This window comes from Euprymna scolopes, chromosome 32 (genome assembly GCF_053919585.1).
Source record: "Euprymna scolopes isolate OS-2025 chromosome 32, ASM5391958v1, whole genome shotgun sequence".
Classification (NCBI taxonomy): Eukaryota; Metazoa; Mollusca; class Cephalopoda; order Sepiida; family Sepiolidae; genus Euprymna; species Euprymna scolopes.
Genome location: NC_136513.1, coordinates 88,795,476 through 88,812,975, shown reverse-complemented (window position 1 = coordinate 88,812,975; position 17,500 = coordinate 88,795,476). Strand labels below are relative to the sequence as shown.

Below are 17,500 nucleotides of genomic sequence, written 5' to 3'. Positions count from 1 at the left end.
TAGATAGGGAGAAAGACAGAGAGAAATAGAAAGAGATATATAGATAGATAGATAGAGAGAGTCAGCGAGAGAGAGAGAGAGAGAGAGAGAGAGAGAGAGAGAGGAACAGATACAGAGAAAGAAAGTAAAATGCATATAGGTATTATGTATATGTTTTCTCATCGCTATGTGTTCATATATATACACATATATATATAATATATATATACATACAAATATATATAATATGTATAATATATATATATATATATATATATTACCGTTTTATCTGCTTATTTACACATGTTTCGATTACCGAATCATATCAACGATCCGATAATTTCATCAGACTTTACAGACTTACTTTCTGTAAAGTCTGATGAAATTATTCGGTAACCGGAGCATGTTTTTTTTTTTTTTTTTTTTTTTTTTTTACATAGGCATCACCACATTATCAAGGCCAAGAGGCCACTCAAGGATAAGGGTTAAAGAGTGTACAGTAGAAATTGGACAATATAGTAATCATTAGTAATGAAAATTCAGTAAATTTGATAACTTATATGGAACGGCTCATCAAGAACTTATTTACGTTAGACTTGAACACAACCATATTGTAGTCAGCCGGAAAGCAGGAAAACGGAAGACAATTCCACAGGCATGCAGTTCTAAGAAAGAAGCTTTGTTCATGGAATCTACGTTTAGGTTTAGGCACAGATAAAGAGTGGGGGGAATTATTGATAGTGTTTACAGCTAGACGAGTGTTTCTTGTGAAAGTTTGGCGAGGGGGGACCATAGATTGAAGCTCAGTCGAACACTTTCCATGAAAATAACGATACATCAGAGACAAACTCGCAACATCTCTTCTGTGAGATAGAGGTTGCAAGGAGAAGAAAAGGACATCTCCTACGAGGCTACGAAGTCTATTTTGAACTCTATCAATGTGTAACTAAAACGGTAATATATATATATATATATATATATATATATATATATATATATATATATATATATATATATATATATATATATATATGATCTGCAACAGTATTGAACACTCTCTTCAGGTTTTTACTAATTACCATTTTGTGCTATATATATATATATATATATATATATATATATATATATATATATATTATTTTATTTTATTTTATTTATTAAATATTTGTTAGAGGGAATTAGACCTGGAGTTTAAAGAGCAGAGTTTATTTTAATATATTAGTAAATGTATTAATACTTTTAAAAGAAAAATGCTCATTGTAGATATATAATAAGCTCAATAGGTATAGGTTTCGTAACAAATTTTATAATTGAGATAAATAAGGAATATCTGCCTTACTCACGACTAAAATATATTATTATATTATTGAATAGCACGGAGTTACTCTGTTTTACAATTTTCCTTTTTATCTTCTCCAATCTCTGAATAGTCCTTTTTGTGTTCTTCTCGAAATTGTACATGTTAGATCCATAATCGCGAGCGCTTTCGACAGAAGTGGTCCTTCTATCATCCTCAGGCATGTTGTAGAAATAAATGTAGAAATTGTTTTTTTTTTCCTTTTTTAAATTACATATATATACATTTTTTTATAGTCACGTGGTAGCGTGTTACAAGTTAGGTGGCCGGACTTTTTTTTTTTTATTATATATATATATATATATATATATATATATATATATATATATATATATATATATATAAAATATATTTATATATACACACACATATATATATTCAAAATTTATCCCACACATTTTAAAACGTTTCGGCTGCACTCATAATTAAGAACACAAAAAGGACTATTCGGAGATTGGAAAAGATAGAAAGGAAAATTGTAAAACAGAATAACTCCGTGCTATTCAATAATATTTGTTTAAATGGGAAGATGCTGCCTAAATATACACAATATATATATATATATATATATATATATATATATATATATATATATATATATATATATATATATATTATAAGGTAAAATTAAAAGCCAAGAACAATGCGAGATTTTTTTTTATATAGAGTAAAATTAAATGAAAACAAAAGAAATAAATTTCTTTTTTTTGTTGTTTGTTTTTTCTTTTCACACAAATTTTAACTCTGAACAACAAAAAAGAAAAAACAAACAACAAAAAAAAGAAATTTATTTCTTTTGTTTTCATTTAATTTTACTCTATATAAAAAAAAATCTCGCATTGTTCTTGGCTTTTAATTTTACCTTATAATTTTCTACAACAATGCTTCAAGCAAACTACAATCTACTTATATATATATATATATATATATGTGTGTGTGTGTGTGTGTGTGTGTGTGTGTGTGTGTGTGTGTGTACGTGCGTATACACCACCGATATGTTAAGAATTCACGTTAATTACAAGTGAAAGATTGTTTTTCCAATGTTTATGCTAAGGGGAAACGTTTAAACAGGATGTTAAGCAAAACGAATTTGCCTTTTTGGCAATTAAGATTTTTTTTCTGTTAATAACACTAGCAAACCTATGCACCTGCCGGCGGTGCACCTTCTTCACGAGCTATTAAGATTAACATTGCATATATTCTAAGCACAGTAAAACGTGGTCTGAAAAAAAAAAACATAATGCTGGGGCGATTATTCGGAAACGGAAAAATCGGAAGATTAGTGGATATCGGACTCGGTATCGGAATCGGAAAAATTAGTTCCTATTTTCCGATGCCAAAACGATTCTTTTAATTGTCTTTTTTTATTTGATTTTGTTTAAAGTAAAATCTTCCATTGCTGGTAATAATGATAAAATACTAAATATTTATTGATTTTAAAATACCAGTGAAGCTAAAATCGATAGATCATCTTCCACAAATGTATTTTGACGTTTGGGAAAATATCTGCATATTTAACATGTGTGTGTGTTTTTTTTTTACGAAAATCGAGGAAAATAAACACTCTATAGTTAAATAATCAAATATTTATAAAGAATCGGAATCGGTAATTGTATCGCAATCGGGAATTTAGCACGGAATCGGTAAATGTATCGGAATCGGGAAAAATGTTGGAATCGTCCCATCACTAAAAAAAATCTTCAATTTCTCATAGATTATTTAAATAAAAAAATAAACTCAAAATTGTCTCTTGTTTCTTATGGCGTCATAACAAAAATAATATCTATATAATCTCTCCCTCACCTCACCCCAAAATGCAGGAGGGTATACCTGGGAGGATGATATCATGACGACATGAAATATTTATTTGGAATATTCGGACTACAGTTCTCATCTTGAGTGCTATTTTCACAACGTTTCGGCTGCTGTAATCTTCAATCTCCTTCAGTACGGCATAATCACATTGACACGCCGGTTCCTGTCAGATCACCGAAGTTAAGCAACGTTGAGCCCGACCATTAAAATGGGTGATCAATTTAGGAATTCTAGGTGCTGTATGTAGGAGGACGTCAACACCTCCCTGCAAGATTTGCAAAAACATAACGTTGTCATCTCCCCTAACGGGTATATACATGCGACTTGGGACTGCTTGTGAATTTCATACTCCCATGGAACTTCCCCCTTCAGAGGAAGCCGGTTAAACTCGAATAGGTTAGTGCCGTTTCACACACACAAATACACACAAACAGACACACACACACACAAAACCTTCTCTTTCAGGTGTATCTTGTCGAACTCGGGAATCTTTCTGCCAACTCGGGAATCTGCACGGTCATGGCTGACTTAACGAGAGCATGTTATTCTCACCTGGATTATGTGAAGGGTTCTGTTTGAAATTCCGTCTTGAGTTCGACAAGATACTCCTGAAGAAAATCGGTGTTTACATCGAATGTTTCTAACAACATGCCCCGAACTGTGCTCACCCTCAGTTCGGTTTCTGATTGCTTAATCGTCAGCATAGACAGCTACATACTATCCAAGAAATTCCAACAGATACCGAATAGCCAGCCTTTGTACACTTTTGAATGTGCTCCCGCTTCATCTTTCTAAATTGAATTTTGTCAAGGCAGGAGAAGCTGCTTCTAGCAGCTTATCCTGCTCAGATGTGGCAACAGTACTCCATCATTGGACTTACTTGGCTTTTATTTAGGTAGAGAATTGAATCAGCAGTGAGGTATCTACTAGAGCGGTAGAAGGATTCTACCATTAAGAGGTGGAGGCTAAAAGAAGAATAGGGAGTGAGCACCTTGGAGATTTCCTATTAGGTAGGGGGAATCCACTCGACTAGCTAAGAAACTAAAAGGCTTACCTTAGAGGGTCTGGGGTCTGACAGGACCAGGAACCGCGCGCCATGCTCAAACAGGGAACACGTACTCAAACTTGACTCTTCTGCTTACACACATGTTCGCTACTTTTGGTCAAAATCAAAGTGTAGTATCTGTTCCGGCAGATACTGCAAGCAAAGACCATATGTGGGGGCAACCCCACATATAAGACCTTGGTTAATGTAGGGGCAACCCTTTATACCAATTGTCACTATCCAGCTCCCTATTCCCCGGGGAGTTGGTCCCCTTTTCCCCTTCACTCCTCACATTAAAAATCGGCCTTGTGCCTAATTTGCTCCGTGGGGGAGCAAATAAATACCAGCTGTTCTTCAGATGCTGCACTTCCATTTCTTGTTCTCTGTCAGTGGAGAAACAGCCCTTCACGACTGAAACCCTTTTTTATGTACCTTTTCTCCACGTTAAAAAACGACCCTGGTGTCTAACTCTGTCCCGTGGGGAGGCATTGTAAATAGTGACTTTAATCCATTTTTTTTATAAACTGCGGAATGTGATATTTTTCTAGCACATCTTTAATTGGCGTTTGCAGAACGCGACCAGATGCTGATTAGCAAAAGATTCACTCCCTCGGTTCTCGTTCAGACGTAGCGGCCACACCACTTACCCTTGATCTTTCTCCTGTAATACTGGGTATTTAAGCAAGAGGCACCAAGAACCAATTTTCTAATCTTCGGTAAGACTCGACTGAAGATTGAACCCTCGTCTCCCGGTCCATTTTCGGACACTCTGACCATTATGAGATTATAGGTTGTTAAAATATGACATCATAGATTGAATATTTGACCTTTGACATCACAGAATGGTATGCATTAACAAGAAACCTTCTTTTTAATTCATTTTAACTTTAACTTTTCTTCATTCTTTAACTTACATTCTTAACTACATATGATCTATATCCCCCTCCCTCTTCCTCTTTCCCTTTCGTTTCGTTTTCTTCCCTCTCACTCCTCCCTTTCCCCTCTCTATCCAGCACTTCAAATCCTGTTTTTTAATACTCATTTGTAATTTTTTTTTACATAGGCATCACCATTTATAAAGGCCGAGAGGCCACTCGAGGATAAGGGTTAAAGAGTGTACATTAGAAATTGGACATTATAGTAACCGTTAGCAACGGAGATTGGGTAAATTTGTTAACTTATATGGAACGGCTCATCAAAAACTTGTTTACGTTAGACTTGAAGACAACCATATTGTAGTCAGCTGGAAAGCAGGAAAACGGAAGACAATTCCATAGGCGTGCAGTTCTAAGAAAGAAACTTTGCTCATGGAATCTACGTTTAGGTTTAGGCACAGATAAAGAGTGGGGGAAATTAGTGATAGTGTTTTCTGCTAGACGAGTGTTTCTTGTGAGAAAGAGGTTGCAGGGAAGAAAAAAAGACATCCCTCACAAGGCTACGAAGTCTATTTTGAACTCTATCAAGGCAGGATAAGTACTTTCTAGCAGCTCCTGCCCAGATGTGGCAACAGTACTCCATCCTTGGACGTACCTGGCTCTTATATAGATAGAGAATTGCATCAGCAGTGAGATATCTACTGGATCGATAGAAGGATCCCACCATTTTTTCCAGCGGCCTTGGCAACGGATTCAATGTATGTGTTCCATTTAAGATCAGAGTAAAAGTCAAGCCCAGAATTTTTAAGAATCGTTTATTTTGGCTTGAATTGTCTGAAGAAATCGGCGGGATAATATTATTGTCCTGTCGATAGAAATAATCTACAATGATTTAAGCAACCCCTCCCCCCCAAAAAAACCCCTCTGAGGTTGAAATTATAAAATCATATTCAGTTCTACTCAAGCATTGAACACTTTTTTTCCCCTGTTTTTTATTTTTTTATTAAATATATCTCCTAATATATAATAATCCGCCGTCGTCGGCATAACTCTGATAAGAGTATACATTTTGCTCATTAGGATTGAGCAAGCCCCCAACTACAAAGTGCTTTAGGTGATGCGCGAGGCGCAACTTCGTGTTGCACACAATTGAGATGTCACTATTTGCCGTGGCAAACATGTGCTTGACATGCAGGTTCAGGAAGACATTTTGCAGCAGGTCACCTGTACACCATTAAATGGAGTACCGCCTTGTCGTCCATTCACTAGGCGTGTTTATTCGGATGTGCATCTTCCCCAGTGATTTAGACGCGCCCCCAGATACCAATATGGAAATTTCTACGATTCGTCACAGTAAATAACGATGATGATGATGATGATGATGATGATGATGATGATGATGATGATAATAATAATAATTTTCTCGAAATAAAATAGTGAATTTTGGAAAATTTCTATCACTAAAATTTCTAAGTAAATAATAAAAAAAAAAAATGAATAACAAGTCACTGTTAAAAATTGTATAAATTTTAGAAAAATTGAGGCTTGTGCCCAAATGTATTTCGGAGAAGGTTCGGTCCATGTAATAAACATGGCCGTTGTTTTCCTTTTTTTCCCTTTTTTCATTTTCTTTCTTTTAAGATAATAATGCTGGGTATAGGGCAGCCAAACAAGCTGCGGACATTCCCCTGCTTTTTTTTTTTTTAAAACCAGCCGAGAGCTCTTTTTAGTATCCTCGCTGTTCCCTTAAGTGCAATTGTCTGGATCTCTCTTTCACTTGATTAGGTACGACTTCATAAGTAATTTGGCACCTATAATAACTGGTATGATTAAAATATCCCTTATGTTCCAATTTCTAGTCCAAGTTTTCGTGCTTAGTGAAACCAGCACGAATTCGTCGTCAGCCCCTTAATTTATTTAAAACGAAATATTTACAAACGTCAGTTTCTACAAGCTTATCACCCAGACAGCGACTTAATGATTCGTTCAACCGTTATTAGGTCTTTTACAGATGCCGAGGTCGTGAAACCGTTATTAGGTCTTTTACAGATGCCGAGGTCGTGAAACCGTTATTAGGTCTTTTACAGATGCCGAGGTCGTGAAACCGTTATTAGGTCTTTTACAGATGCCGAGGTCGTGAAACCGAGGGGTGTTATTTTCGCAAAAGACTGCCGGGGTCCGAACACATCCGTTCTTCCTGACTTCGTTAAAATCTCGACACTATAAAACTATTCGAAGTCCACTGTTACACGGCGTTTACAAAAAGTGAAAATAAATAAAATGATATATTATTTTTTTTATTATGTAAAATTATATTTTTATTTTCAATTTGAATTTTATATTATTTCCATTTATTATGGAGATCAAATATGGCGTCAATTTAAAAAAGGTCCCGCTTCGTTTACGCGTAGTAGTAGTAATAGTAGTAGTACTACTACTACTACTACTACTACTACTAGTATTTTTTTATGTAACTACCCTATAGTAGGGAATTTCGAAATTTTTAATATTGAACCTTCAGGCAAAACAATAAAGAGTAATGAATATATCCAAAAATTACGAAAAATGATAAGATTGAAAAAAATTATTAAGCAAAACATTTTTGACGAAAATTAGCGAAAATAAAATGTTTAACTAAAAAAATCACACACACACACATACACACACAAAAGAGAGTTCCAAAGGGAGGTAAGTAATAGCGTGTAAGTTGCCAATTTTTTAAAAAATAAATTGTTTTTTTTTACCTTGTTTTTAGCATGCCTTAGTTACTTCTCCTGTTATTATGTCACATCTTCCCAAAGAAATATTGCGACGGTTTTTTACGAGAAAGATCGAAAACTCGTGTTTTTTTTTTAATAATGTGGTAATATTTAAATATTCCTGACATGCCAATTAAGTAGATATCATCGCTTTTAGTTGAAATTGGCACAAAAATCAATAGATACCATTGTTTTTTTTAATCGATTTGTTCGTTTTCCGAATTTCACTATTATAGGATAGTTGCGCCTTTTTTTCTATAGACTAAATTGACCTCTTACTCTTTATTTGTACAAGTATGTAATATCGACCCGAATAAAATATGATAAATTAAAACTATTTTGTAATATATTTCTTTTAAATTAAAAGATATCGACGGATATACGACGGTAGAGATTGAATATGGCTCGAAAACAAGCAGTAATGATAATAGTAGTTTTTGCAGAAGTCCTACTCCTAAGGCCGACCGAGATAAAAAAAAAGTGTCAATTTGTAAATGTTTCACGTATTTCTTAAGCATAGATACAGTGGTAGTACTACCAGTAGTAGTAGTAGTAGTAGTAGGAGTAATAGTCTATTCTTTATTTATATAAATACGAAAAAGTGAAATGTCGACCCGGATAAAATATGTATTCATTCAAATTAATTCAAAATACATTTCATTTTAAAACAGTTGTATATTCAGCGGGCGTTTATGGCAGAACATAATCTCATCAAAATAAAATTTTAATCACATCTCAAAGATCCATATTTTTAGAAACGAGAAAGAAGATACCTACTATCTTATAATTAAAAAAGAATCTTTTGATAATTTTGCGCCGGCTAGGGTCCCTAATTCTGCCGGGATCGCTAGAGTATCGAATAGCCTGACTAGTTTGTAGAAAAATCAAGTTAAATGAAAAATGTTCTTTTTTGGTGGGATTGGGATCATGGTTAAGGCGAATGTGTAGGGTGTTCTGTGTTGAGAATGGTGTGCGGGTCGAGCGTTGTCATGACATCACTTCCGGTACCTACCTGCGTAATTGATTCGTCCGTCGCCATCGACATCGGCGTCCATGATCATTTCGTTGATTTCGTCGTCTGTCAGTTTCTGTCCCATATTCGCAAACATGTAGCGCAGTTCGCCGGCGGTGATGAACCCGTCGCCATCTTTGTCGAACATTCGGAATGTCTCCCTGATTTCTGTTTCGTGGTCAAAGTCCTCCGTCTGGTTGGACATCATCCGCAAAAACTCGGGAAAGTCGATCGTACCGCTTCCTAAAAAAAAAAAAAAAAAAAAGTAAAAAAAATATTTTTTTTTAAAATGGAGAAAAATGGAGCATTTTTTTTTTTTAAATAGATTTGTTTGTTTGTTTTGTTTTACGGCATATCAACCCTTTTCGGGTTATTTAATTTCATTAATTTTAGTAAAAAAAAATCTATGCTTCACATTTTTTATATCTTCAAATATCTATTCCTAGTGTTTAGTTCGGTTGTTTTGTTTTACGGCATATCAACACTTTTCGACTTATTTAATGCTGAATCCAGTAATTTTGAAAAAAAAAAAACATTATGCTTCAAAGAAAAGATAAATAAATAAATAAAATATGCAAGTGTTTAAGAAGGATGGTAGCAATGTAGGAAACCGAGACAGTGATGTGACGTGCCATATGAAAAAGAACAGATCTAGAGTTAAGCCTAATAAAAAAAAAAAACGCAAAAAATGCAGTAACATTTTTATGACGTTCCCGTCACGGAAAGAAGTCGTCATATTCCCCAAATCACGTAAATTGATCAAGTATTTTTTAAACTAAAAAAAAAAATCAAATTTTATGAGGAAAATTCATCACTGGCCACCCTCCCTTTACAGCCTTTTCAAAAATCAGCCTCGTAATGGCTACGATTAATAGTTAATCGCTAAAAATCGTAAAAATTATTTTTTTATATATATAAAAAAAAACTACTTGATCAATTTACGTGATTTTGGGAATATGATATTTTCGTTACGTAAAGTATCGAAAATCATAAAAATCTTTCCATATTTTTTTTTATTGAGGCTGAACTTAGCTTGCATTACAAAAACGGACAACCGAATACAGTATTTTAAATTACTCATCTTTGCGTATCTGTTTTTTTCACATATAAATCAGTAAATATTTAACTACTGTTAAATATAGGGTGTCCATAAAGTCCGTGTGCACTTTAAAAATGTTATAACTTTATTTGTATTTTCAATAGAAATAAGCTGTTAAATGGATTTGAAAGAAGTAAATCTATATTTTTTAAGCTGTTATTGAAATTTTATTTAAATTTCCACATGCTTTCCATCATTAACAATACAAAGGGTAATACGATTTTGTAGTTCACGAAAAACATTTGCCAAATGATTTATAGTAATGCCTGAAATCACATTAGTTATTCCAGCTTTCAAATCTTCCAATGAACTAGGTTTGGTTGCATACCAAATTGTTTTCACATGTCCCCATAAAAAAAAATCTAATGGAGTCAAATCTGGCGAACGTGGAGGCCAATGAAATGGTCCACCCCTTCCGATCCATCTGTTAGGAAATTCCTGATTTAGAAATTGTCTAACACGCCGAGCAAAGTGACAAGGAGCTCCATCTTGTTGAAACAGTGTATCATCTTTCAAGTTTAATTGTTCAAGTTTTGGAATAAAGTAATTCTACAACATAGCTAAGTAGCTGTTACTGTTAATAACACGATCTTCAAAAAAATATGGCCCTATGATTCGATTTATTCCCAAAGCACACCACAATTTAACTTTAAGAGAGTCCCTTTCATGTTCAACAGTTTCATTTAGGTTTTCAGTTCCCTAAATTCGGCAATTATGCCTGTTGACCTTGCCACTAATGTGAAATGTTGCTTCATCAGAAAACAGTAAATTACTCACAAATGCACCATCATTGCAAAATTTTTAATTGAACTGGTGACAGAAAGTTAGCCGTGCATAATAATCCTCTTCTAACAACTGTTGATGTAATTGAATTTTGTAAGCTTTCATATGAAGTTTTGTCCGCAGAATCTTATGCACAGTAGACTTTGGCAGCCCAAGCTCCAATGATGCCCGTCTTACAGACTTTCTTGGACTTGCAGTAAAGGATTCTTCTATGGAAGCAACACTTTCGTCACTGACACATGGCCTTCCAGACCGTGGTTTATCATGGACAGAACCTGTCTCTTTAAATTTTTTCATCCATTTTTTTATTGTATTCAATTCTAAACTTTCTTTGTACAGCAATAGTAAATTTCAATTCAGCCAACAAAAGAAGACAGTTTACTTTTTCATCAGTTGAAAATTATTCAATAACTATACTTAAAACTAGATACATGAAACTTTATAACATTTTTTACAGATTATTTCTATCGCAAATATAAATAAAATTATAATTTTTTTAAAAATGCACACGAACTTTATGGACACCCTGTATAACCGGGATGGTATAATGGTAATTTTATTATTTCGAGATTTAACATCTCTTTTTCAAAAAAAAAACAAAAAAAAAACAAACCTGAAGTATTTCGTAATAATCAGACAACGAATAAAAATTCAAGATAGTTGCAACACAGATGAATTACAGAGGAAGGCAGGAAATTTGTTTTGATTAATTTTTTATTTATTTGCCAGCAGTTCAGCTCGGCTTTACTCGGGCCTATGTACTGTTCATAAATTTATGTGCATATATATATATATATATATATATATATATATATATATATATATACATATATATATATATATATATATATATATATATATATATATATATATATATATATATATATATATATAAAAGTTTGACTCATGTCCACCTAAAATGTTCACCTACACCTAAAATTTCAAGTCTTTAGACCCCAAATTGGAGGAGGAATCTGGTAGAGTCTACAAAGGAAAACTTTTCAACTTTAACCTATTGGCTGCAGAATTTTCGCACAAAAACCCATTAAAAAGTTTGCGGCATGTCTGAATTAGCTTTATGTAAAAATTCAAATAGTTTGCCAGAGACCGTAAAGGTCAAATCTTTTGAATTTTGACTCCTTAGTAGCCAAACTTTCGACCAAAAAACAGTTAAAAAACTTGCCCTTTGTCTGAATACACTTTATGTAAAATTTCAAATGTTTAGACCAAAAATTGGCTGAGTAATTTGGTAGAGACCGCAAAGGTCATTTAAAAAAAAAAAACTTTGACTCCAATTTTGATCGCTTTACATCTATTGTTTTGGGCTGAAATCAAATTAAAAAGTCCTAATAATCTCCATCTAAAATTTAAAGTGTTTAGAGCAAAACATGGGCAGAAGAGTTTAGTAGGGTTTTCAAAGGTCAAATCGTTGAACTTTGACCCCTTCACAGCCAAATTTCTGGTTGAAAATCGATTGAAAAGATTTCCGCAAATCTCAATATCCCTTTTAAAATCTCGAGTCTGTAGACTGAATATTGACAGAGTAGTTGGGTAGTTAAATGTAAACACACACACACACACACACACACACACACACACACACACACACACACACACACACACACATAGAACACATTTTAGAAAGAAAGAAGGAAAAAGAGGGTGGCAATTAAAAAGGAGGAGAAAGAAATAAGACTCAAAAAGAAAAGGAGAAGGAAAAGAAAAAGGGAGGAAGAAAGAACCTTATCATGTTTATTATTTCCATTATTATTAGCTGATTATTAAAGGATTCTAAAAGTATAAGATGAAGAGCCTTCGTTTTTTAGCATGTTCAGTATAGCAAGTATATAATATTTTATATATATGTATGTGTGTGTGTGTGTGTGTGTGTGTGCGTGTGTATGTGTGAGTGGGGGAGAGAGAGAGAGAGAGAGAGAGAGAGAGAGAGAGAAGGTGATACGTTTTTATCTATATCTTCAAGCAAAGGACGTAAAAAAAATGTTCCGGTAACTTCTGAAAGGCGCCTACGTCACCAAGCACATGCGTGTAGGTCGGTGTACGGGGGTTTCCTTATCAACGCTTTTGTCTTTGGCACTTCACGTGGAATGGTAAGAAAATAACAGTCATAAAATCGCGGAAACAGAGAGGAGGGGAATGGAATAATCAACTATTGTGCGGCATGAGAGAGCCCTCCAATTCTACGGATTTCAAGATACTCTTCAACATCCGTTACTGCTGCGTTGATCATAAACAGCGCGCGCACACGCACGCACGCACGCACGCACGCACATACACACACACACAACACACATATATATATATAAAGTAGTTACGTTCGTGTGTGTGTCTGTGTGTACAACTCTCCTACAGCCAACACCATTGAACCAATCATGACTAAAACTCGCATGATAATGGTCCCCCACTTAGGGATAGTGCACACCATTGTTCAAGGTTATGGTCAAGGTCATAACCTATATATAATTATATATATATATATATATATATATATATATATATATATATATATATATATACATATATATATGTGTGTGTGTGTATATATATATAAATATATATGTATATATATATGTATATATACATATATATATATATATATATATATATATATATTTAAAGGAGATTAGAACAATAGTCTAAAGAGCTGAGTGTATTTCAATGTAACAGTGAAATGACTAGTTTAATCAAAATACAGTAAAGAGAAAGGGCTCGTTGTAATTTAGATATATAATAAGCTCGATAGGTAAATATCCTAGAGCTAATTCAATATTAAGTAATGTGATTGATAATTTAAAATTTAAAAATCAAATTATAATTTGACTTTTAAATTTTAAATTATCAATCACATTACTTTATATATATATATATATATATATATATATATATATATATTATTATACTGTTGGTAGAATTTTTCAGTAACTCATAACAACAACACAATATGTCATTCCAAAGAGTGCTCAATGCATGAAACAGAGCAATATATTGATTGTTGGAGAGCTATTGGCTACACATTAGCAAACGTGTTTCAATGACCCTCTAGCAGGGAAAATCACCTCATCAGGCCAGGTGGATGGTTTTTGGCCTGATGAGGTGATTTTCCCTGCTAGGGGGGGTCATTGAAACACGTTTGCTAATGTGTAGCCAATAGCTCTCCAACAATCTATATATATATATATATATATATATATATATATATATATATATATATATATATATATACTTTGTTACAGTCCACACGACTGAACCGATCACAACCAAACCTGACATGATGCTCTCCGACCTAAGGATGATGCACATCATTTTTAAGGTCAAGTTCAAAGGTAAGGTCATATGTTGTGCGGTTTTAGGGATGGCGCACACCAAGTTTTGGTCCGCCACCATTTCGAGGGCCGCCACAATGGTACTTACCAGCTTCTTTGTGGATTTGAATCAGATCACTCTCCTTCACCCACTTCCTTTAAATCAATCTTCATAGTTCATAGTTGGATTTCACTCACTTCAGAATGTAGTTACATTTTTTAAACACCTTAAACAATAGTTGCTCTTATAACTAAGCGAATACCCGAGCGTACAGGAAAGTATCGTGCAAAGCACAAGTATTTTTGCTAGTATATATATAAAAGAATATTAGTATAGTTACATTCTAAGGTCAAAATATTTATTTTCCATGCAAAACAGTGTCTATGGCATATTAAAATGTCGGTACATTTTTTTTTACAGATCCGTGTCGTAATGCCAATGCAAATGGTAATTATTATATAAATACTGCTTCTTTTCGTGCATATACTCTTCAGAAAAATGAGAAATTCTTTGCTAAGATATAAAAAATGCATGACAGTATAATGTTGTAAGAGGAAAAAAAAGTTCGTAGAAGACTCAACATCATTTGTTTGTTCTGGCAACAGTTTTTGTTTATATTGTAAAGCTAGAAGTTTTTATACAACGTATGAATTAAAATCTTTGGAATTCATTTTAATTCTACAAATAAATTAATTAATATTACTTTTGTAATAATTATTTGCTGTAATTTGTTAACTAGGGTCATAAAAGAATACGAAACTAATTCGTTACTTTTTTTCTATACAGTTAGATTGTTTGGTAATTTATGAATATTAATAAAGTATATATATACATATATATATATGCATATATATATATATATATATATATATATTTAATGGCATAATTGTATATCAAATAATTCAATATGCTTTAATTAAGTTTATAGATAGTAGAAATTATTTTGTATCTAAGAGGACAGGTCTCTACATAGCTGTAGTTACTTAGCCCAGTCAAAGGGAGTTAATGCAGTTGGAAATTTTAATAATTAGTTCTCTTGTATTTTAGATATATTTGTATTTGTTAGTTCAAATATATTCATAAATATACACACGGCGCGCGCACACCCACACACCCACACACACACACACATATATCTCCTTTTATAATCATATATATAGGTATATATGATTATAAAAGGGGATATATATATATATATATATTCTTAGACGTTTAAGCTTTAAAAATGTTTAAAGAAATATTTTTAATTTTTATATTTTTTTATCATTCGTTAGAAAACTTCTTTGTCAGTAAGTCATTTAATCACATGCAATCACTGCATCTATTTGCTTTCTTTCCAATAGTCCTAATGTTATTTCAAGGAATCATCAGCTATCTATAATGAAACTGCATCTTGGATTTAAAAACAAAACAGTATATTAAATCATGGCTCCCCAGCAGTGTTGATCAAATGCCACCTCCATTAATCACAAGAACAAAAATGTTCCGAATATTTGATCTAGTTTCCTGCTCCAAATTAATTTTGCTAATCTATTCATGCTATCAGAGAAATGTCTTCCTTACCTGTGACACTCGTCCTTGTTTCCAAATTCAAAATGGATATATATATATATATATATATATATATATATATATATATATATATATATATATTCCTTATGCTCATACAATCTCTTTTCAATATTACGTTGGGTTTCACCTATGTATATTTTTCCACAATTAGATATTCAATGCTCATTTTGTTTAATTTTGTAATTATGAAAGACTAAATTTCTGTTAAGTGTTGGATTAATTTGGGGGCTATTTGATTGCGTTTAGAGTAGATTTGGAGAGTGTTTCTTTTTGCTTTCATCGTGAAATATGAAAGGTAAGCTTTAAAAGTGCATTCAATGTACTCGAATCTCTCATTTAAAAATTCGCTGTTACATATTTTTAGAGTTCTGCGTCTCTTTTTAATTTATCGTTGTGGTGTGAAATGTACGTAATCATTTTTACTTTTTGGTTTACGATGAAGCTTATAACTTAGATTGTTGATATGATTTGTTTTTATATTTCATTTATATTCATTTATTAATTTCACGTACATTCCATTTAATACACACATATGTATAGAGAAATATAAAAGAAAAACAAATCAAGTTAGTTGTTCAACAACGTTTCGTTTTTATTGCGAGACTTTCTCTGGATGAATGAAATTAAGAAAACAAAACGCTAGCACAAATATTTTAAAATAAATGTTTGATGTAACGATACGTATGATCGGAAAAAGTCGTTGGAAATTCCAAAAACAGGTGTGGGGGCATAACGTTGTGGAAGCGAGGAAGTTTTTGCACACACACACACACACACACACACACACACACACACACACACACACACACGCACACACACACGCACACACACACATCGACGATAATTCTTGGCCTGAAGACGTAATCCCCCAACGCGGGTGATTACAGAAACATGTATGCACATATGTAGCCATCAATGTTTGTATAAATAAATTTCACACACACACACACACACACACACACACACACACACACACACACACACACACACACACACACACACACACACACACACACACACACACACATATATATATATATACATACACACACTAGCAAAGATACCTATGCTTCGCGCGGGAATTTCCTGTACGCTCGGATACCCGCAACCTAATTTACAAAGCAATCAAATTTACAAAGCAACCAAAGTGACAGAGCAAGCAAATTGAAATAAATACTAAACTAAACTGACAGCAAACAAACTGCCATATGAACTAAAGTAACAAAGCAACCAAATTGAACTAGTAACCAAAGTTACAGAGCAACCAAATTGACATATCAACCAAAGTAACATAGCAACCAAAGTTACAAAGCAACCAAAGTAACAAAGCAACCAAAGTAACATAGCAACAAAAATTACATAGTAACCAAAATGACAAAACAACAATTTAAAACTAAAGCGTGACTGACTAAACTACTGGCGAGAGCGTCTTTTACGTTGATTCTTGGACGCATATTTAACCAAAAAGTTTCCTTACAATTAGAATCTCTTTTATCGCTCGATCCTGATGCAGTTGGTTTTCAGAAGAACGAGAAGGCCCAGATGACAAATGTCGGAAATGGGTTCGGGTGGTGGCGAGACCAGGTGTGCATGCGGCGAGAGTAATTTCAGATATTCAGACGGGTGGGTGGGGATTTATAGTATATCAGATGAGAAAGAGGAAAAGTGGAGGCGAAGAGATAGACTACTCGGCATGCACATCTTTACTCGCCATCAGATACTTGTCTCTGCGCGCGCATGTGTATGCGTGTGTGAGAGAGTTCGTTTTATATGAACGCCGAAAAGCTGAGGTCGATTGTTTTTAAAATTTCACACGAATGCACTTTATGTATCTGGCAGTGTTCGTAGAGAGATATTTCATTAAAATCCTTCGATAAGCACCG

At 33.5% G+C, this 17,500-nt stretch overlaps 1 protein-coding gene across 4 annotated transcripts in view; it reads right to left on the bottom strand.

Moving 5' to 3' along the window:
* Positions 1 to 17,500, bottom strand: part of LOC145256474 (neo-calmodulin-like) — a 297,211-nt gene that overhangs the window by 84,377 nt on the left and 195,334 nt on the right. For all 4 annotated transcript variants that reach the window (XR_013863996.1, XM_080115415.1, XM_080115413.1 and 1 more), the window contains exon 4: positions 8,843 to 9,085. Coding sequence is in view for 3 of the 4 variants with exons in the window: in XM_080115415.1 (XP_079971541.1) it covers positions 8,843 to 9,085 (243 nt within the window). In the remaining variant the exon portion in view is untranslated. The remainder of the gene's footprint in view (positions 1 to 8,842; positions 9,086 to 17,500) is intronic.